The sequence below is a fragment of the Anticarsia gemmatalis genome, chromosome 20 (genome assembly GCF_050436995.1).
Source record: "Anticarsia gemmatalis isolate Benzon Research Colony breed Stoneville strain chromosome 20, ilAntGemm2 primary, whole genome shotgun sequence".
Taxonomy (NCBI): Eukaryota; Metazoa; Arthropoda; class Insecta; order Lepidoptera; family Erebidae; genus Anticarsia; species Anticarsia gemmatalis.
In genome coordinates, this window is record NC_134764.1 from 1,608,905 (window position 1) to 1,631,717 (window position 22,813).

General features: G+C 35.2%; 3 protein-coding genes across 3 annotated transcripts; 2 read left to right on the forward strand and 1 right to left on the reverse strand.

Moving 5' to 3' along the window:
- Window positions 1-1,771: 1,771 nt before the first annotated feature.
- On the reverse strand, window positions 1,772-5,678 carry Vps29 (vacuolar protein sorting 29). The gene is made up of 4 exons (XM_076127881.1): window positions 5,509-5,678; window positions 5,108-5,299; window positions 4,464-4,699; window positions 1,772-3,038 (listed from the first exon to the last, which is right to left on the reverse strand). Exons 1-4 carry the CDS (start codon window positions 5,509-5,511, stop codon window positions 2,921-2,923), a joined length of 549 nt encoding a protein of 182 aa, XP_075983996.1. The 5' UTR covers window positions 5,512-5,678; the 3' UTR covers window positions 1,772-2,920.
- Window positions 5,679-6,130: 452 nt separating this feature from the next.
- On the forward strand, window positions 6,131-11,369 carry egl (Egl_like_exo domain-containing protein). Its single transcript, XM_076127294.1, has one exon. It carries the CDS (start codon window positions 6,402-6,404, stop codon window positions 8,970-8,972), a length of 2,571 nt encoding a protein of 856 aa, XP_075983409.1. The 5' UTR covers window positions 6,131-6,401; the 3' UTR covers window positions 8,973-11,369.
- Window positions 11,370-12,044: 675 nt separating this feature from the next.
- Sse (extra spindle pole bodies like 1, separase) lies at window positions 12,045-22,695 on the forward strand. The gene is made up of 14 exons (XM_076127947.1): window positions 12,045-12,358; window positions 12,702-12,836; window positions 12,912-12,978; window positions 13,127-13,302; window positions 13,928-14,101; window positions 15,604-15,746; window positions 16,079-16,206; window positions 16,565-16,922; window positions 17,540-17,708; window positions 19,066-19,201; window positions 19,660-19,833; window positions 20,482-20,627; window positions 21,684-21,843; window positions 22,346-22,695. Exons 1-13 carry the CDS (start codon window positions 12,241-12,243, stop codon window positions 21,824-21,826), a joined length of 2,067 nt encoding a protein of 688 aa, XP_075984062.1. The 5' UTR covers window positions 12,045-12,240; the 3' UTR covers window positions 21,827-21,843; window positions 22,346-22,695.
- The last annotated feature ends 118 nt before the right edge of the window (window positions 22,696-22,813 follow it).

The following is a 22,813-nucleotide window of genomic DNA, read 5'->3' on the forward strand; positions in this document are numbered from 1 at the left end:
CATGCGTAGTATTTTGGCGCGAAAATAAAAAATAGGAAGTTATTGTTGTTATCTGAAACTAATTATCATACAATACGGTAAATAGGGATATAAAATTACATTACGATGTTGTTTATTTGTTTGACACGTATTCGTGACCTTGTGGCCCTTCGCATTAATATTTTGCTTATAATCGACTTGACCAACAAGACAACAACTCAAAGGCACGTAGGCTACTTCATCATGAATAATCAAATAACATTCAATATTAACTGGACTGGAAGGCTTTAAATTGGAAATCGGATAAATATAGGTTATTCTGAAAATCAAACTGCTCATGTGGGAATCGAATCCACTACACTCGCATGTTACCTACTAATATTATCAGCTAACTAATTCTTGTTCGTTTTTGTAATTTTTAAGTTGTAAACATAAATAACATTAACAACCTTCATAGAGGCGCCTAAAAAGTAATTGTTTAGGCGCCTTGATAAGTCAAACATAATAATATATGGTCATTAAGACTAGTTAAGATAGCCGAAGATAAACAAAAGAAGTTAATTTAAGTTTAACTTAATCTAATCTGTCTATTTAGATACCTACTTAATTTTTAACTGTAAGTCGTTATCCTAGCTAAAAATATTTTGTTTTCTTACGTTTTTCACCATAGGTAAAGCATGTTTTTTTTCGTATGATATCTAAATAGCTTTTACTGTCTATTAAACTGACGTATTAAGATGAAATTTTGCCGAGTGATACCTATCGAAATATCCCAAGAAAGGTTTCTTAATATGTACACAAAATTAGATTGTGGTTAAGTGTTAGTTCCTTAAAACTTGTTTCCTTTAATATTCTTGATCCTTGTATTAAAAGTATCAACAATGTTTATAAACATTGGCATATAACCTCAGATAAAGGCGATAAACTGCCGCGGTTCCAACCTTACGTAACGAGTTCAATGAACTCTAGGCCTTGCTAGTTGTTACAAAGTACCAACTATTTTACACGCTAGACACAGTTAGATACTCCACAAGCGATTATCAACCGTATTTGTTGCGAGTTATGAGTGAAAATTGTATACAATGTATGTACAGTATTTAACAGGCACAGTTAAATATAAGTACGGCAAAGGATTATGAGATATATTTCTATGATATTAGGTATCATAATTGTATAAAAGTTACAGTTCTAGATACAGTTAATAGACACTACAGACAATACTATATTGTACTAGCTGCGCCCGCGACTTAACATTTAGCGGTAGTTTATCTATTCAATAGTGTCAAAACTCATATATAAAAAACGCTATTGAATAGATAAACTACCGCTAAATGTACCTCAGAAACCGGGGATAAAGTCTGCTTGAAAAGATGGGTATTAGTATGCTGTGTTAATTCAGGTTGTAAGCTATCAGTGTACCCAATTTAAGAATTATTAACATGTCATACATCAATCTTTCCTCAGAAACTTTCGCATTTCTAATATTAGTAGGATTTGTAACAAAATATGAGAAGTATATTAATTAGGCTGTATATTTCTTGGCTTATAGGTGAAAATTATCTGTAAAGTATAGGTAGTTTTTGTTAATAATGAAATTTTTACGTAGTTATTAAGTTTACTGATAGGATTAGATTCACTTGAATATGAAAATATTTACTTTTTAATGTAAAACAATAAGAAATCCTTGAATTAATAATGAATTACTGCTGCCACTGGTACTACTACTAATTTCCGTATGATATTGTAGTGACATTATGATGAAAAATGCCTTTTATAAATAAAAACTGAAAAAGATTATATACAATTTTATTGCCATAATATATTATTTTACAGTAACTTATAATAATAACTGTGTATTATAAAATACAGATCGATTTTTCGCAGAACAGTTTTCAACACATACATGCCCATTTTTTAAAAATATTTAATACATATATGACAAAACATGTACCTCATTCCCCAGATAAGTCTCGGTTATCTAATCCAGAATACTTTGATATATAATCTGCTATAGATTTATCTTTCACTTTAACCAAAACTTATCCGCAAGTTATGCTACATGCTTCTTGAAATCAATTTGATATAAGACAGATATTAATAAATTTTGCTCACGAAATAAATCAATGCTACTCATGCATACATACATAAAAATATCAATTATATTTAAACCAATTTTGATGACACATCAAATTTAATTTGAATATAATCTGCCTTACTGAATATGGTTTAAATGCGAACTCAAGCTTAACATCAAACAATCGAATTACTTTAAACCACGAGTTTGTTTTAAACCAGATATCATAATAACATTACTTTCACGCTCAATCCTATTTATACATACATATAAACTTACTTAATTAAACTATTTATATAAAAAAACAATATTCAAGGAGAAACGTCTGTTCCATACATTTCACTTTGTGTGTAGATTAGCTCTTAATTCATGAACACTTAAAAGCACAATATTTCTCAGGTAACCTGCAAATTATGGACAGACAATTCTATAAAACAAATATATGTTATATCTAGTAATAGAACTCACAAAATATCCAGTGAATTGGAAAGGAAAAGCAACTATTCCTTTCCTCTAAAATTTTAGGGGATTCCCATTTGCGCCATGCGAACAGTTTTTTTACACTGGCCCCTGTAAGAATCCAGCCCACAGAAGGCCATTGTTTAGGGTAGAGCACTTTAATCCCTTACTATTATATAGCCTATTTTATAGAATCGTCAACATTCCTGTTCTATGATACCTAACCCTCTTATTCATAAACACACTATAAACCTATTTTAGTTAAAACACTACTAAAATATGTTTTCTCTTTTTCATTTCGCTAAGGAGTGAAAGAAACAAAGCTCTTTATAAGCCTTTCATAACTTCATATATTTTTACGAATAAGAGGGTAAGTGTTTATGAACTAGAGCTTCATAAATACATCTATTATGCCTTTTTGTACTCAATCCTCTCAACTTTCACCTCATCTCCGAGCAGTTTGTACACATATGTCACTACTGTGGAACTCTGTATGTCCATCAGCACGAATGATGGCGTCGCGTTCCTGTAACCAGACAACCAAAAACGTTAGGAGGTAATTTGAAAATTAAGTATCAGATAACTTAACCAATAGATAAAATGAGAGCAAATGCAAGTAAAAATCTGTGACGATCAAGTAAGCTAACCTTTAGTTATTCAGAAGTAACTAATAACTAAACCAAGGCTTTGTGTATTTCTTAATCTGGAATATAACTTTCGTGATTCAAGAATTAAAATTCAACTTCTGGGATATTCTATATTTTACTGAAATAAGTATCAGCCACAAAAAGTAACTTCTGTACACATCATTTTTCTTTTAAGCACATATTGTTTTTGTTATCACAAAATCATTCAATATCCCTACAGGCTATCTTTATCAAAGCATTGCCAATTCAATTCTCCTTACACTAATCCAAAATTACAAGTCTAATGTTATATCATTACAAACTAACTTAAAAACAAGGTGTAATAGATTTAATTATAGATGTTACGTAAGAAGATCAGCGAATGGAACTAAATCTTACTGTCATGGTCAATGCATTAATTTGTGATGGTCAATGTTACTACTTGTTAAACAACGGCCATGTTGTTTAATAGATTTTATTGTTAATGCTGTTGAATAATATAACAACATTGAGACTTTTTAGGTGCTTTGCTAAAATAAGTAAAAATTGGTCATTTCATACTGAGATTATGAGATTAATGTATACTAATATTTGAAACTGATTCAAAATTGATTAGTTATAAGATTCTTTTTAACTCTTTGTTGATTTAGGTATACTAATTACCTACCAAGAAATATAAACAGAAATATATATATCAGCTTAGCCTTTCTTCCAAACTATGTTGGAGTCGGCTTCCAGTCTCACCGGATGCAGCTGAATATCAGTGTTTTACATGGAGCGACTGCCTATCTGACCTCCGCAACCCGGTTACCCGGGATAACACGATACCCTTCGGTAAGACTGGTTGTCAGACTTTCAAGCTTCTGACTACTGTTAACGACTGTCAAAGATCTTCGAAAATGACAGCCGGGACCCACAATTTAACGTGCCTTCCGAAACACGGAGGAACTCGATATGTATAAGATGGTCACCCATCCACAAATCAACCTCGGCAAGCATGGCTTTACCTCGGAGATCGATCCGCGCGGCTGTTGTTAACTAAGCCACGAGCTCCTCATAAACAGAAATAATTGACCCTAATAACAGTGTAAATATTCATTTTCCAAAAATAAAGAAGAATAATAGAACAACTCAATAAAGCAAAACCCAAAAATTATACTCATAGATCTAAAAAATTACTGTTTTGTTAAAAACAAACCAACAAATCTCTCTAAACATTGGCTTCAAACAGCTGTAGAGTTGGTAAGTGGAAAGAGAGAATGCTAACATTGGCTTCAAGTAGAGGAAGTAAGTAGAAAGAGGGAAGGCTATCAGCAAATAATTACCTGTACATAGGACTGTAAGCTCCTGTAGCTGATCCAGGGTTAATATAAAACTTGTTCTCATGCTCATAAGCCTCAAACCGATGTGTGTGGCCCGAGATCAGTATGTCAACATCGAGCTGCCTTTGTACCAGAGCTAGGGACTCTTCATCACCCCATGGAACTACTTGGTGACCATGGACAAGGCCGATGCGGAATTGACCAACGGTTATCACTTTTTGCTCCGGGTATGTTGAATTCTGTAAGAATAGAAAATGTGTGCGGTTGTATATAAAGTACAGTAAAGTTATTATATGTGCATGTGTATGTTTCTTGATTGAAACAATGTGACACATATGCCAGTTATTATTATTTTTATAGTCCCAGGCTGCCTTTGTTGTTTAGATGTTAACAAGATGTACATTAATACCTACAATAAACAGAGTTTTATTGCCAATAACAGAACTCCAACAGATTTCTAGAAATTATTTAAAGTATACTCCTACATTAATATCAAATTTTAAGGAATGCAAAGGGACAAACTGAGTTTTTGTAAACCACATAGGATTGTTGAATGAGCAAGCCTTGTAGCGAAAACCCCTATTCCTGTCTTCTTCCTTTTAGTTCTGTTTGAAAATGAACATTATAATAATCAAATTAGTACTAACCTCGTCAAAATCTCCTCTTACAACATGCACATCACTGGCCAGTGTTTTCAAGTAATCATAAGACTCCTTGGTGCACAGGTTGCCAGTACACAGTATGTGCTGTATCCTGCCTGGCAACAACAGCTTTTTGAACTTGGCAGGTAAACTGCTGCAGCGGTGGGGAATGTGAAGATCACCAAGTACTAAGACTAACTGAAAACACAGATAAAATAGTTTTTAATCAGAATCAAAAATTTACTGATAATGTGGCGCCTATTACGTTTATTAGCGAATCGAAACACGATATTTTGTGTGATTATAAATAATACCTCATTAGTAGAACGAAACCCTTTATCGATATTGAATTGTTACCAAAAAAAGTGGGTGTAATTTCCGTGTAATTGCAAATACATTTCACTTACCATGATGGTGTGGTAACGTTTCTTTTTAAAGATTTGATAGTTGTACTACTGCAGCAAATCGTTTCTTAGTGTGTTAAAGCAGATTTTCTATTAATTTTAATCAATTACATTCAACAAAATAATTGGCGATACAATCGGCCCTTTGAATTGACAGCAAGTTTGACAATCTGTCGACATTGACAAGTTAAAGTTAAAATGTGTCAGTAAAAACGTTTTGTTAATGTAGCAGCATTTTTTATTTCAACATTTTTCTATAACTTACCAAAAATGTTAATTCGTGTTATTGAAATAAGTTGATAAAATTACTGTATTTGAAAAACTAAAAGCAAACTTTATACATAAAATATAGAATCAAATATTTAAATTACATAAATATGTCGAATGCATTTGTACCGTTAGAAAAGTAACACTATAATCTATGATAAAGTGTTGGCGAATATATTGTTATCACTAATGAAAGTTTAAAATCTTGGCACATTTCAAATCTTCGCCTGTATCTTATTAATGATAAGAATTTCTTACAAGTCCGAGATTTTCATTTATAAATATTTACGTCACGTTAGCAAATAGTGCGTCATGCTTCTATGACCTAATGCATATTACGGTCTATTGCTAATGAGTTTATGGTAGTTAACAAATAGTTCACCTTAAAGTTGATCAATAAAAATGTGTTATCAATAAAGTTACATCGTGATTACTACATAATTTACAAGAACGTGCGTCAACGTCATGAGTTTTTCTAGTTTGTTTTGGTAGTACCATCACTTCACTTTAATCTATACTCTATGGTTCAGGTGCGGATAGAAAAGAAAAATTTCATGGTGTTGTGGGTGACACATATACGTAGAAAAAATTTAGTTTAAGTAAGACACATTGGCACCAACTGCAGGGAAATGGAATCAATGGAATATGAGCTCGCTAGGAACCTTACTCTGTTGTTCTTCGTGGAACGCCTGCTCGACAAAGGCGAGCCGCGCACGTTGCACGATCTTTCCTGCCAGTTTGGTGCCAAAGGATTCACCAAGGAGATGCGACAGATCGCTGGCGGGTCCCAGTCGGGCTTGAAAAAGTTCCTGGCTCAGTACCCGGCGTTGTTCAGCATAGACGGGGACTATGTTGATATCAACACATTCCAGAAGCATCCGAGCGGGGCTGGCGCGTCGTCCAACAATGACTACATCGAAGAAGCGAAGGAGTACTTCGCGAGCAAGATGATCCAGTACGGCGAGGGCACCGAGGTGCCTATCAAGAGCCTCCTCGGCCACAGGAGCCAGGCCTCCCCGCAGGTGCGTCACATCTCCGGGCAGAGGATCAAGGAGTTCAAGGAGTTCCTCATGAAGCATCCTGACACCTTCCAGATCATCGATGACAATGTTGTTCTAGTCAGTGAGAATCACAGGAGAGGTAACGCACACACAAACTCTGAACAATTTCACAATTTACCTGTAGCTAATATAAACACAGACACTGCCCAACAGTTGTTAGATTATGTTGCACAGTGCATAGAAGCCAAGGGTCCCGTGATGGTCGACCAACTGTTTCACTTGATTGTGTCGCGTTTCCCACAAGAATACTGGTATCAGATGTTCAAGTCTCCCGCTGATTTGAGCGCATTCTTAAAGATATTTTCAGATTCGTTCCATGTTCAAGCGAACCTGGTCACACTTATTAGCAAACCAAAAATACCTGTTATGTATCTAAACGCAAAAGCTAAAGCAAAGACTGATACACCAAAGCCTGTGGTTGTGGAAGAAAAACCCGTATCCCCTATTCCGCCCACAGTTGCGAGCCCCACTCCTTCAGATGGTAAAAAGAGCCCTGCAAACAGAATACTCAGTCCTACTGAATCTCCCCGAGGTCCACAAGCAAATATAGCTAATCAGACTCTAAAGCAAAGAATTAATTCTATTGTCATAAAGAATTTGGCTGAGAATATGGTCAGAGATAGAGTTAATAATCACTTGAACGCTCGGAGCTCTGAGGAGACTAATGGAACTCCAAGTTTAAGGAATAATTTGATGGGTGAGGCATGGCGCCAGAAGGTGCTACAGTGCACAACTGTCATAGCTAATGTGAGGGAATGTGCTACACTCATTGAGAGTATAATGACACCTAAACGGAATGCAAAAAGTATTGTGTCATTTGACTGCGAAGGAATTAACCTTGGCCTCAAAGGAGTGTTGACATTGTGTCAAATAGCAACCATGAATGGTGAAGTGTACATACTAGATATAATGGCATGCCCCGGCATGGTGATTGAGGGTAAAATTAAGGAGTTGTTAGAGAGTGAGAATGTTGTTAAAATTATACATGACTGTAGGAATGACTCAGTAAACTTGCATAATCAATTTGAGATTGTTTTGAAGAATGTTTTTGATACTCAGGCCGCTCATGCTGTGTTACAATTACAACAACAAGGCGTGCCTGTTTACAAAGTGAAAAATCTTAGTCTCAATGCTTTGTGTGAACTGTATAATGCTCCCATGAATCCCATGAAAGAACAATTGAAAAATGTTTATAGAAGAGATCAACGCTACTGGGCACGAAGGCCTTTAACTAAGGATATGATTATCTATGCTGCCTCAGATGTTTTGTCATTGGTAAATCCTGCTATTTATGCTTACATGTCAAGCAACATCAAAACAGACAACCAACAGCTTTTTGAGGAATTAAGCAATGAACAAGTATTCATGCACATTCAACCAACAGAAGTGAAGCTCAGAAAAAGGCAGAGAAAAATCAACACTGAGGTTGGTGAGCTGAAACAAAAGTTGGCAGAGACCACTAAGAATATTGTGCTAAGTAACAGAGAAATCAGGTTGTTAAGATACATTGAGCTTACCGAGGAAGAAAAGGAAAAGTTAAAGGGTTGCCACAAAATATCCAAGAAATTAGAAAAGTTGGAGGCCATTGGTCATGAAAAGGATTCAGACTCAGAGGATGATGAGAGAGAAAATGAGATGGCTAGCTTAGAGTCTAACCCTTCAGATCCCATTTCATCTCCACACTCCACACAGCCTCCAAGCCTCACAGAATCTATGCAGATGATGGACGAAATTTTGTCAGATGCCAATATGGATAAGGTAGAGAAGATTAACAGGCTTGAAGCCATTCTGTCTGCCGTCGCTCCTCTCAGTGGAGAACTAGAGGATAAGTTCTCACAAACAATGGAACAGACACTGCCATTGCTCAAAAACAAGGACTGGTCCAATCTAAGCCAAATTTTGAACTTAGGAGAACCAGATAGGAAAAGCTGTTGCTGCAGATGCCATAACGCGACTTATGACGAAGTTAAGTGCAATGATCTCAACGAAATTAAGAAGTTAGAGGTTGGCTCGCAAACTCTTAGCACGGGGGACATTGTAATCACGCGAATCCATTTCAGAGAGGAGGACAAAGCGAACGAGAGGATCCTCGACGCCTCCCCTTTGAGCAAAAGGGTCGGCATCAATAACATGTCTTGATGACACTCAGGATATTACTGTACTTCCATTTTTCTGAGTGCCACAGTTTTAGTTTCGGAACTGTTTATGTATGTGATCATTTTATATATGTATTTTAAGTTTAAAGATGTTTCGTTGGGCCCCCGCCCCGTCTATTAAACCACTTATTACTTTGAACTAGTTTCGCGGGGGTATGATAGCGGTGCGACTGTGCGAGATAGAATAAATTAAGCATGTTGTGAGGTCGTGCATTGCCAAGTGTATAAACGCCTACGCTATATGTTCATTTGAGCGGAGACGAGCGTACACTCGAATAAATGCAACAGTAATTCGCATAATAGAACAGCTACTTAATTCCTTCATCTGGAAATGACAGTATTCGCTGTTACGAGTTTTATAGTAATTTATTTTATGTTGGCTATTGCCTGTTAAGTATCCCAAACTTAAATGTGATAGATTTCAAGGCCTTTGTTTCCTCGATCTACTCTGAATTGTAAATAAGATAAATTTTGATAAGCATGCATAATCTTTTCATCTTCAGAAATCACGATATGATCGAGCGTTTTTCCGTTATCTTTAGTCAGTCAAATGTATATACCTATTTATTTATTTATACGCTAACGTTTAGTAGTTGGACACTACTAGACCTACTTTATATCGAAGAAGGCAATAATAGGTGTATACAATAAAGGTTTTTTTTTTATTATTGTAAAATATTTATAAAGAACGTTAGATTTACTAGTAGATTAATCACGTTTAAAAATATTAAAAAGTGGTATAGGGTTAGTGTTATTGAAGAAGATGTTTTATTGTAGTACGAGGCGGTGCTTGGAGAAGTTAACTTATATAGTTTATTTCACGTAGAATGTTAATGTACGTATGGTAGACGGCGTATGTACGTAGATATATGCAAATTAACATATTTGTGATGGATAACCGACGAGGTTATATCTAACATTTTGTTTAAAAATTGTGCCTTCGAGTCATATCCGACGAATGCCTTTATATTCAATTAATATATCAATTAGTAGGTTTTTATACATATTTAGTAGTAATTCTGTAACACGATGTTTAGATGAGATTTGTTACTAGATAATAACACGTTTTGGTATACAAGATTTTTACTAAACTACCACTGAAACACTAATTTTACTAGTTAGGCGCCTTCTCAGAATCTATTGATGTTTTCGTCTTCAAACACGTTAACGAAAGTATTTCTAAACATGTTGAATTCATTCGAATAGTTTATTTTTGTGTTATGGTTAAGTAGAAATGTGTTAAAAATTAAGTGATATTTTAAATGCTTTTTGCTTATTATTGTAGCAAAACTGTTGCTTGTATTGTATCTTATTACTTTCTGTACTGAAAACAAGCGGCGGTTAACTTTAGACATGCCGCAAAATCTATCTTTATGCACTTTGTAAAATCGCAATTTATTCTTATACATGCATAATTTGGCATAATGAAATGTGTGATACACGAGTTATATTTTTACATATTTTATATTTAGTAAAATTTTTAGTTTATACAAAATTTTAAGGAATTTTTGGCCTAAATTATTACGTGCATGAAATCAAGTAATGTTTTATTTTAATTTAAAACTGGATTCACGGCATGTTTACAGTTAAGCATATTATCTTTGTTTACTTGGGGCTTAACAATTAGGTTGTGATACTAAACTATGCGATTACGCAGCAAATTAGTGCAATTCCATTCGTGATAATTTTATAAGCAGCTATTTATAAAAGAATACGGCGTCTCGTTGTTCCAATATGGTGAATATTGCTCTCTCATTGCAATCAATACATTCTTGTTAAGCCTCATTAAATAAGGCAATAGATATGTACGGTGTAAATACTCCGTCGTGTATTAATCGTCAGTATTGTATCCTTTATTTTGAAAATAACACTTACACGGTGGAATAACATCGGTGTTAGTGTATGCAACGAATGTCTTTTGGCATTTACCGACACAAATATACTCAGTTTAACTCTTATTTTGTCTCCATTAAATTATTGGGCACTTTACACAGTTGCGATGAATTGTATTTTTAAATATATTTCGGCCATATTTGTTACTCGGCGTTTTAAATTATACATTTTGTGCCTTATTATATACTTGCACAATTTACGAAAAGCTGTGTTCTTCTACACATTTTGTATGGTTTTGTAGAATGTTTATCAGTGCCACTAATATTTTTTTTTACTATTTGTAAGGAGCATTTTGTTAGTCAATATAAGCGTAACCACTTTCAGTTATTTTTTAACTTAAAATCTTTAGAGACTTTTATTTTACCCTACTTACCAAGAGTATAATTGCTTACGACGTGAAAGTCGGTAATATTGTAATGTGGCAAATTGTCAGTTAACTAATTTGCGCATTGTTTATGTTTATTATGAATAAAAAGTTGTAAAATAACAATGGTTTTCATTGAATTAATCCTTTTTTATCTCATGAGTGATACTTACCTACATACTAAAATTCTAACAAACTACGTTACATAATGATGTAGGTAGCGTTAGCGCATGTCTTGAATGCACTCCCACGCGGAATGATACAATTACTATTTTATGGCTACAGTTTGTACATTACATTGAATGCAATCAAATGAAACGATTTTACCCGCATGAATATTTGACCTCAGGATTTGTTGTGAAAGTACCTGCATTCGGTTTAATACAAACGTTACGTATTATACATAAATGAAACAGCGCATGCAGTATGTGAATTAAACGTGAGGCATAAAAGGCACCTGCCTGCAGCAATGGCCGTTTGCATAATACATGGAATATCAATGGCATTACATAGCTAATTAATATTCTTAAGTCTACGCCGACCACTACCACGGCGAATAGAAAGCGTTATAAAACAATACTAATTTCAAACTTATAAAAATGTTTTCGAAGCAGGAAATTATAATTTTAATATGGAAAGAAATAGGGAAATGTTTTGTAAGTATCAATGAAAACGGCATAGTAAGTCCATAATAATATTTTTTATTAAGTTACATTCCGTTATTAAATTACTTTTATCGTTTGCTATGACGCGTGTGCTTCTTAAACCGGAACGTTACGCAGCGTTGATTTGTCAAATAGGCAAATGATTTCCAAGTTTGAAAATAACGAGTTGTATAGAATATAATATAGTTGCATCTCTTTTGCTTACAATTATAGAGAAAGAGAAAGAACATATTGTCACTGTCAGATTTGAATTTTCAAAACATTAAACATTCGGTTAGTGTTTATCGATTTATTTTGAAACTTTATAAGTTTTTAAAGTGTTATAAATCATGGAAGACTTTGATGTATTTACGAATGAAATTAACTTCACTAAACCTCTATTCAAAAACATACTAAATAAGTATGTTAACGACGTGCCTTCTACTCCTAATGGCCCGAATTACCAAAGTAAGTATAAAACTTTCAACACATCGCTATTATTGTTTATTTTTACGAAATATGCATCTGCCATCATAAATTGTTATTAAACCCTTGTTTATTGTATTTACTGAATCAAAACTAATTGCACCTGTAATCGTCGCGAGGTGTAACCCTTGATACAGATTTACTTTAAACTTTCTTCCAAGCTATCTATCTTTATAATAATTTCATTACATACTAACCTTTAATACTAGTAAATCATCTAGATATTAAAGCTATACTATAACCATTATTCAAGCATAATAAAAATCCTATTATAGTAGGTATTATTATGTACTTCAAAATAATGAACTTTGCTTAACTTTTTCAGGTGGTAGAAAGTTAATGGCAGAAGAATGTCTAGCAGACAGTAATGATGCAGCTTGTGCCTTCCACTTGAGCGAGGCAGCTTCAGCTTCCTTGAGGACCATGGCTGTTTACCGAGAGGAACAGTTGAAAGCTGCTGGTAAGGTATACCTGTTACTTGATAATGCTTTGAAAAATAATGAAGTAACAAATTCATTGTTTATTTTCATTCCAGGTGACAAATTACACAAGATCACAAGCTATATAAAACCAGTACAAAATTTAGTTGATTCTAAACCAATGTAAGTTTTCTTAAATGTTTTATCATTTATTTTTTATTGGTCAAATTGACTTCCTATGATCCCATTTATAAAAAGTGTTAATTACTTTTAAGAGTTTTTCTTCTAATTAGTTTATCCTCTTTTTGATTGATTAATGATCTAATTTCAGACCAAAGAAAGACTCAAAACTAATAGACATATTATCACAAGGTGTTGCCAATATGACAGAAACTCTGAAGAAGTATGCTATAGATGATGAACTGCCATTCCACAAGAGATATCTCCGGTTCACCAAAGAGAATAATGTTGACAACTTTCAGAAGATTCTGAAAGAATTACCTAAAGGTAAAGTAGATACTGTACATTCTAATAATTAGTACATTATTTTCTTACATTTGTACTGTTGGTGGTCAACATAGTATCAAAGGTATTCAAGCTGGCTGAAGACTATTAACATGGCTAAATAGCTGGTATCTCAATAAACAACAAACAAGAACAACTTTTGATGAAAGAGTTGCTCAAATACCACTCAACAGCCTTGCACCGGACTTGTAATGCACCAAAAGATTCATGATAAAGCAAGCAGGTTATAAATTAACATATATAGCTGGCATAATGTTTTTTCTTCTTAATTCTTAAAGGGTTGTTTTACATTTAATGCATGGCAAACCCATAATTAAAATTTAACTTAATCCTAACTACATTAAAAAGTGATCTTAAAAAAACATGAAACTGAACAGCTTGTTGACTTCCTGGTTATTAGGCAATGCTGTATAACCTGTGATAAGTATCAATGGGGAGCCTGTTAGTTCTCATGTAATCATTCCACATAGACTCATATCTGAATGACACTAAATATGGAATGTTACTCAATCTCTCAATCGATTACCAACCAGTGAGTGGAACTGACTATGGACAACTTATTTGACATTAAAATGAAAATAAAATATTGCTTTCTCTTCCATTTCAGAATGGACAATAATCCAGTTGACAGTACCATACAATCCCAATGAGAATCTGTTGCCTCTGAAGGAGTATAGAACCGATGTGGACTCCATATACCTGAGCATGTTCACCAATGATTACCTGGAGGTGTGCTGTGCAGGCCCTATCACTGTGCATGTACCAGGGAATATTGTGAAAGGTAAGATGCATTTTGAAAGTTTTTTATTACTGTCTCATTGGAGCAGTGGTTTAGGACACCATGCCGCTACCATTGCATCAGGAGGTTGTGGGTTCGCTTCCCCCAAAGTAAACTTAACTACCATTTCACCCACATTTTCTAAGTTTCATCCTCTATGTAAACCATTAAGGGGTAGGAATTTTTAAAAGCTATATTTTGTTTGATATTAGGTTTTCGACTATATTTGTGCTAAATTCACAACATAGTATAAAGCGAAGTCGCTTTCCGCGTCTGTTCGTGTGTCTGTATGTATGCTTAGATCTTTAAAACTTCGCAGTTCGCTTCGTTTTTTTTAAAATAGATATTATGATTCAAGAGGAAGGTTTATGTGTAATAGCTGTTAAGGTATTTTTTTGTAAAATAATTGTTTAAACAGGGCGAAGCCGGGGCGGGCTGCCAGTTTCTTATAAATCGTTTAGCCATGTCAGTATATCAGGCAGACTTTCATAATGATTTTTATTTGTGTAGATTACTCTAATTGTGTACCAGTAATCTTGTGATTATGTTTTCGAGGATGTAAACAACCGCTCAGCCAATTTCAGTCTTTACAGCAGTTTACCTGTGAAAACGTAACAAACACACAATCAGATTATTTGCCGTAATTAAGAGTTCATAAATATTAATAAGGGGCGTACCTATTGCTATTTTCCGTTGGTAAATTGCAAAACTCCGGTCCGTAAAGAGCTTCCTATGTGAAAAACTTTAATTATTCGTTGCCAGGCACGATAATCGTGTCCGGAGGTAAACACTGTGTGTAATAATGATGTCCTTCTGACCGATAATAGACTGCGGTCAAAACTTAACTTGCTAATGTAATTATACTAGTTAAATGTGTGTACACTTGCACATTGGTCAGGTGGTTCTTTATTGCATCACTTTTTTAAACCTGTCGGATATCGAATTCACAGAGAAATTTCTTGAGAACTGCACTGCAGTCATCCTAATCATACTATAGATAAGTGAAAATCTATGTTTGTTATTCAATCACGCCAAAACTACTGGGCATTTTGATTACATTTTGTATACTGGTAGTTTATAATCTGGATATATACATTATTATTATTTTTTTCTTAACCCATTACTGTCCCACTGCAGGGCAAGGGTCTCCTCCCAAACGAGGGGGAGGGATTAGGCCTTGAGTCCACCACGCCAGCCAAGTGCAGGTTGGGGACTTTGCATACCCTCAATAAATGTATTAAACAAATTTTTAGGCATGCAAGGTTTCCTCACGATGTTTTCCTTCACCGTTAGAGCAAGTGATAATTATTTCTAATACACACATAACTTCGAAAAATCATTGGTGTGTTGCCGCGGGTTCGAACCTGCGACCACTTGCGTGGGAGGTGCCAACTTAAACCACTCTGCTACACATTATTGTCCCGGGAAATCATTCCCCACAGCAAAGTCGAGCTATGTCATAGAGCTGCCGGTATGTTTTAATTTCTCTATTTCTAATATTTCAGAAGGTGAAAAACCACTGTTTACAGAATTATACTCACTATTGGATGAGAACTATAAAACTATAGACAACGCACAGTTTTTAAATAACAAACGTCTTGTGCAGAACTATTGGAATCGGCGAGAAGACATTGATCTACGAATGAAGGTAAAGTTAAAAATACAAGTCCATAACTCTTAGCTCTAGTCGAAAGACTGCTGATCGTGAGGTCCCGCGTTGGATACCGGGAGCCGGTTGAATTCCGGGGTCGGGTAAAGTGCTATTAGGCCTTTCTAATTTTGCATTAGAATATTTCAGTAGCCTGGACTTTGATGACGTCCTGGTGAGTGCCAATAGGCTGGTCGCCTGTTACATGGGAATGCCATGGGGTCAGTTTCCATAAAACTGATAGAATTATATCAGTTAGGACATTTTTATTATTAGAAAAAGGCAATGATAAAAAGTAAAACCAATTATAATTAATATTTATTTATTTTCAGAGTGTAATCAATGTGATGGACAAGGAATGGCTGGGTGGGTGGAGCTGTTTACTTACTGGTAAACTTGTAGATAGTAATCTAAGGGATAAAGTTATCAAATTAGTTGATAACACTATATCGGATTGGGGGTAAGTTGATAATATTACTTCAACTTAAAAAAAAAGTAACATAGTAAACCAATTTAAATTTTGTGTGTGTGTTTCAATATTCATGGTACTGATGCTAACTTGGGTTCAATCCCCACTCTTATAATTGTAATATTTGTACAATAGACCTTGCTTTTAGATAGATTTCAGGGTTTTTTTCGTAGGTCTTCAGAAGAAGCAATGTTTTACTTAACTTTAAAGTATAAATTTAATGATTTTCTTATTCAGTCCTTGCAATTATGAGATCCTTGTAATATAGTGTTACTAATTTAATAAAGTTACTTTATAAAAAGGGGTTATGAAAAAAAATAAATTATAATGCTATTTCTTTTGTTTTCAGTTTCATACGCCTAACACAAAAACAAAAAATCCTACTCTACAACCTAATAGAATGTGCGCCAGTGTTGCAGTCACAGCAAACAAAATCTTGTATCCGTCGAATTTTAACCGAACATGGCAACACTGAGGATGTGAGACAAGTTTTTAATTCAGAATGTGGCAACTGTACAAAGGAATTTCGATTTTTAAACGAATTGTGTTTGAAATGCTTATCGAAGTGTTTTGAAAAGATACATAATTTTAGTCTCGTTGATGGTATAAGGGCGTTTTCTCAAGCTGTGGCGCAAGTTAAGGATGGTGATGAGTGGTCGTGCTTGAAGAAAGCGAAACGACATCCTGTTATATTGATCGTTGATGATGTGAGTAGTTTCTTCAGTATATTTTGTTTATAGGAAGAAAAATTTAAAAATAACCCATTACTATCATATTCCATACTTAGCATTTTATAGAAAACTACTCCTGTAAAGATTATTGATATCAAAATAATATAATTCCTAAATATTAAGAACTTTTCGCAATACCTGTTATGACTTACGTAGATACTTACGAAATAAATTTTGCAAATACAATTCTACCCTGTTTAATTAATGTCTTATTATACCTCTAGTTAAGAGTTAGCTATTTCTTGTCAATTAGCACTTATTTATATAACCTCTTATTCATAAACACACTATAAATCTATTTTAGTTAAAAAGCTACTATAATATGTTTTCTCTTTTTCATTTTGCTAAGGAGTGAAAGAAACAAAACACTTTATAAGCCTTTCATAACTTTATATATTTTTATGAATAAGAGGGATAATCTTTTACTTATATGTAAACTATTAAATAATTTCAAATATATAATTCTCTACCCAACCCGCACTTGGCCAGCGTGGTGGACTCAAGGCCTAACCCCTCCCTCATTACGGGAGGAGACCCTTGCCCAGCAGTGGGACATTAATGGATAAAAAAAACAAAAATCCCTTATATTGCAGATGTTAGACACATTTCCTTGGGAAACACTACCAGTGTTGAATCATCACCCTGTCTCGAGATTAGAAAACATACACTTTTTGTACTACCTGTACAAAATACACGAGAAAGATATTAAAGATGGATACTTCACTACAAAGTGTGAGGTCGGCAGATATGTTATTAATCCAGGTAAGTTTATTCTGCTATATCTGCTATAGTTTAATTTAGGCTACCTAACACATTTTAGTTGATAGGTAGTCTGAGTTTACTTAGTTCAGTATTTAGTTAGATAATATTGAAAATGGATCACCATTTTAGAAAATATACTCATTTTGAAATGATGGAAAAATAGAGAGCTTTAACTTGTGCGGACAAAAAAAAAACGTAGGCAGCGTGTAGTTTTTTTTACGTTTTTCGCAATCTTTTTCTTTTCTTCACAAAACCTTCCCTGTGTGTTAAAGAAAATGTGACCTGAACATTCTCGAAATTTGCTCTTAGGAATACATTTGGCGATTTAATTGTATTTGAATAGATTCTTTACTAAACCCGTAAGTGTTTAGCATTTTTTTTCCTTAGCCTGTTTGAGTTTCCCACGGCTGGGCAAAGGCCTCCCCCCTTCCCTTACTTGTTTAGCATTTATGAGGCCTAATTTTTTCTGACTGTAGATCATGTTGATTAGTATTTAAAATCGTTTCGCATTTAATCATCATAATAATGTCTTTAATATTATGTATCCAGCCTTAGATTATAGTTTTTATCTACTCCTATATTTTACTGATACATTGTGTACAATAAAGAGTTTTATTATTATGTCTTTACCACATCTCGGGACTATGGAGTCCCGGATTTTTGGAAGGCGTGCGTGGGGCCGAAGCCAACACGTAGAGGCCCTTTTCGACTGCTTTAATATTTCAAAAATGTATGGTGTCACAATCCGGTGATTATCCCTGTTTACACTATAAAATGCACCCAAGGACAATCACCGGACTGTGTGGAACTATGGCTAAACTAATGGTAAAAAACTACTCGGGCTATTGGGATGGGGTGCTGATGGACTGGAAAACTATGTATCTACGGGGACTATGGCGCCTGCCTATAACAATGTAAAACACGTATAAATGGCAGGCGGAGACTCGCCAACTCACAAACCGGGCCCCCCAAACTAGTCGCTCAGAATGCAACAAGGGGGCAACAGGGACGTGAGCGGCTGAAGGATGGAGAGGCCTCGCTGGACGTTAAACTCAGATCACTTGCTCCCTGAGGGTCCGGCATCACTGGCCCACTAGCCACTTACGCTCAGCATCCGTCCTCCGAACAGAGTGGGAGCTCTGCTCTCGCGACTCCACTCTGGACGGCCAATGAAGGCAAGCCAGAGGCGGGGGACCGCTTCCTCGTCAGTTTTCACTCCGACCAGCCAACTAAGGCAAGCCGGAGATGAGGAAGGGTGACTTCCCCCTGGAGCACTTAGGTACCGCGGGGTCGCTACTCCCCGTCACCTCGCCTCGAGGTGCCCTGCGGGCTTATTATTATTATTATTATATTACAGAGAAGAACTTGGAGCGCATGGAAGCTCGTATGACGTCGTTCGTAAAGTACTGGTGCGGGGCGTGGCGTGGCAGTGTGGGGGAGCCGCCCGCGCCCAATGACTTTGTGCAGTATATCAGTGATGCTAATGTCTTCTTGTATGTATTACTTCTATTTAGAAAAATATGATTACTATTGTTGGGTAAGGGTATTTTTAGAAATGTGAGAAGGGGTAATGGTAGACCTTAACTAAGCAAGAGGGGTTGATGGTAAGTTTTGAGTCTACTGCTGGGAGGTTGCGGAGTTAGGAACTACGTATTCTTTAAGACATTGATAATGGAAGTTTAATATAAGTAAAACATTCTTCGAGATATTTTTCTTCATCGTTAAAGTAGAATATTTTGGATATTTGTGTTTTGAATGGTTAACTTTTGGGATTTCATTCGTTTATTTACGTCTTTAGACATATCTTCAATAATGGAGTTATGTTATTTATATCAATAGGAAATGAGTTGAAGATTGTGGTTCTGTCGGATCAAATATTTCAGTTATTCGATACATTTTAGTTCCACTATGAGTCGTTATGAAGTAATATAACATATATTATATTATGTAGGTACTGTGGTCACGGTGACGGTTGCCAGCTGGCGGCGGGCGGCGGTGCAGGAGTGGAGGCGGCAGGAGGCCGCGCCGTGGTGCTGCTGGCGGGCTGCGGCTCCGTGCGCAGGAACAGCGCGGCGCCCAGGTCGCCGCCCATGGCCGCGCATCTACACCTGCATGTGGCGGGCTGGTCAGTAGCAGACGTTCTAATGTACTTCTTGTATTTATTTATAAGAATAGTCTTAGGTATTAAAACAATAATTACTTACTCACATCACATATCATACCACAGGATTTAGGTGAAGGTGTATGAAGTAGTCCCATGTTATAGGGGGCAACCTAATGCTTGTTATTTACTGGGCATGTTACCTTTCTCGGCTACTTTTGAGAGAATCTAATATAAGAAAAAAAACTAATAGCAGTTTGTTCAATTTGAGAACCGAACCCAAGACCTCGTGAACACTAGTTGCATATCAGTATATATCATCATTCATAAAGTTTGTTTACATATTTTTTTAATCTGTGATTTTATGATATATGGCAGCAGTCTGCTTATACTACTGATTAATATTACAACTAATGTAAATAACGTACGATGTCGTAATTTCAAAAGCCATATATCATAAAATCACAGATTAAAAAATATGTGAATAAACTTTATGAATAAATAATCATAAATTTAACTCATTAATGTCCCACTGCTGGGCAAAGGTTTCCTCCCGAAATGAGGGAGGGGTTAAATCATGAGCCCACCAAGCTTGCCAAGTGCGGGTTGGGGACTTTACTTTGTTACTTTATGAAATACTCATAAAAATAATCATACAATTTGTCTTTCCAGTCCGACCGTAGTAGGCATGTTATGGGAGGTGACAGACCTGGAGGTAGACAAGGTGGTCTCCACGCTCATGTCTCTGTGTGTTCCGTCCGACGCGCCCGTGCCGTGGACCAGCGTCGGCAAGACTAAGTGGAGCCAGGGAATACTAGGTATGTGTAAAAAAATATTTCATTTTCTTTAAAGACAACTCCTGCACTAAGATTTGCCGTTGTGCCGCGGGGATTTTTACGAACGACGGACACAAAGTACAAACAGACCCAAAACAACTATTTGTGGATCGCACAAATAATTGCTCCGTGTGGGAATCGAACACACGACCTCCCTACGCAATCAAATGGTAGTAGTGTGGCGACACCGTAAACACTACGTCGCGGATTTAACTGAAACGAAACAGATTTATTTCTAGAAATAAAAATGAATGCATGTCATATATTTTTGGCTAAATGTCCAAATAAAATTTTAAAGACACTAGTTTTCATTTTTGCGTCATTATTGCTTATCACAAGTAATCTATACTAATCTATACTAATATTATAATTTATACTATTTATACTAATATTATAAAGCTGAAGAGTTTGTTTGTTTGAACGCGCTAATCTCAGGAACTACTGGTCCGATTTGAAAAATTCTTTCAGTGTTAGATAGTCCATTTATCGAGGAAGGCTATAGGCTATAAATCATCACGCTTCCACCAATAGGAGCAGATTATCAGTAAAAAGTGTTATAAAAACGGGAAAAAAATTCTCCAATATGACGCAAGCGATTTTGCGCGGGTCAGCTAGTTTCTAATATTCATTGTAAGTAATATCTAACCAAAGTGCAATGCGGAGATTTTGTGGCAACTAAGATGGTTTCTTTGTCGCCCCCACATCAAAGGTCGTGCGTTCCAATTTCACTCAAGAATAATATTTGTTATATGAGCATGAGTATCTCTTCTACTTTACCGAATGACTAAGTGTGAGTGATCAATAGTGGTCATGCTATAACATCTTCTAATATATAAAATTCTCGCGTCACAGCTTTCGTTACCGTACTCCTCCGAAACGGCTTGACCGATTCTCATGAAATTTTGTGAGCATATTGAGTAGGACTGAGAATCGGCCAACATCTATTTTTATGACCCTAAGTGACATTTTTTTTTTAATTTTATGGCAAAACAACGTTTGCCGGGTCAGCTAGTCTATCATATAATTAATATATTGCAGATACATCAGTAGAACAAAAGACTCCTTTCGTGCCGGAACGCGACGTGCTACGAGCTATTTGCCGAGCGCGAGGTTCTACCAACTACATCATGATCGCTAGCAGCGTGGTCGCTAGAGGACTGCCTGTTAGGATCGTTGAATGAGAAGATATTATATATAAGTAAGTATTTTTATTACTTTTATAGCCAGTAATATTCGAAGCAAGCAGAGGTGTACGAAAGTAACCCAATTTTCGCCGTTTGTATTATTGTCAAAGAGGCCTATTACCGAATTCTGAGCATTCCAGCATACGGTATTTTACTACTAGTCAAAAACACATTTTTGTATAGAAATACGACTTAGTGACGTCACTATGTCCTATTATACATATTATCGTTGAAATAGTTTTAGTATAATAAAAAAATAATTTCAACATTAATAACGAAAACTATTTACGAAACATGGACATTTTTAATGCACCTTTTGCTAGTACAAGATTAATAATTTTAAACTATACAAAGATGTATAAAGGCGGAATTCTCAGATGACCTAGTAAAATAACCTATTCCACAAGCTAGTGACACTTGACAACACTTTAAATTGGGACACTGAACTTATGATTTCTGATTTCTTCAAGTAATGCATTTTTTTATATTTCAAATATTGTTTCATTATTGTTTCAGAAGGCGTTTATGTAAATAGCAATGACTGAATTGTACATTTTACACATTTAAGTGAACTGTAATATAGCATTTTCTATGTAGTTTTGTAAATGTACTAAAACCGGAAGAAGTTATAGTAAAAAAAAACTGCGATAAAAAGTTGAGTTAACAGCTTTTATGAATTTTGTGAGTATAATATTTTGTACAAACTTACTCATTTAGTCTTTTTATTACTCACTAGATGTCGCTAGCAGTTACGTTGAACCAAACTTTACATCTTTCTTTGTCTTTGTTCTGTACAAATAGTTCTTCACTATTTGCGTATTTGCTTTTTTATTTATGCTTAAGTTTATAAATAAAACTATTTTTATTGTTAATTTGTTTTTATTTAATTTAAAACAAAACAATTTATTTGAATGGTTTTTATGTAACATGCATATTATCACACCTATTATACCTGAAGATGTAGACAGAGGTACAACATGTCAA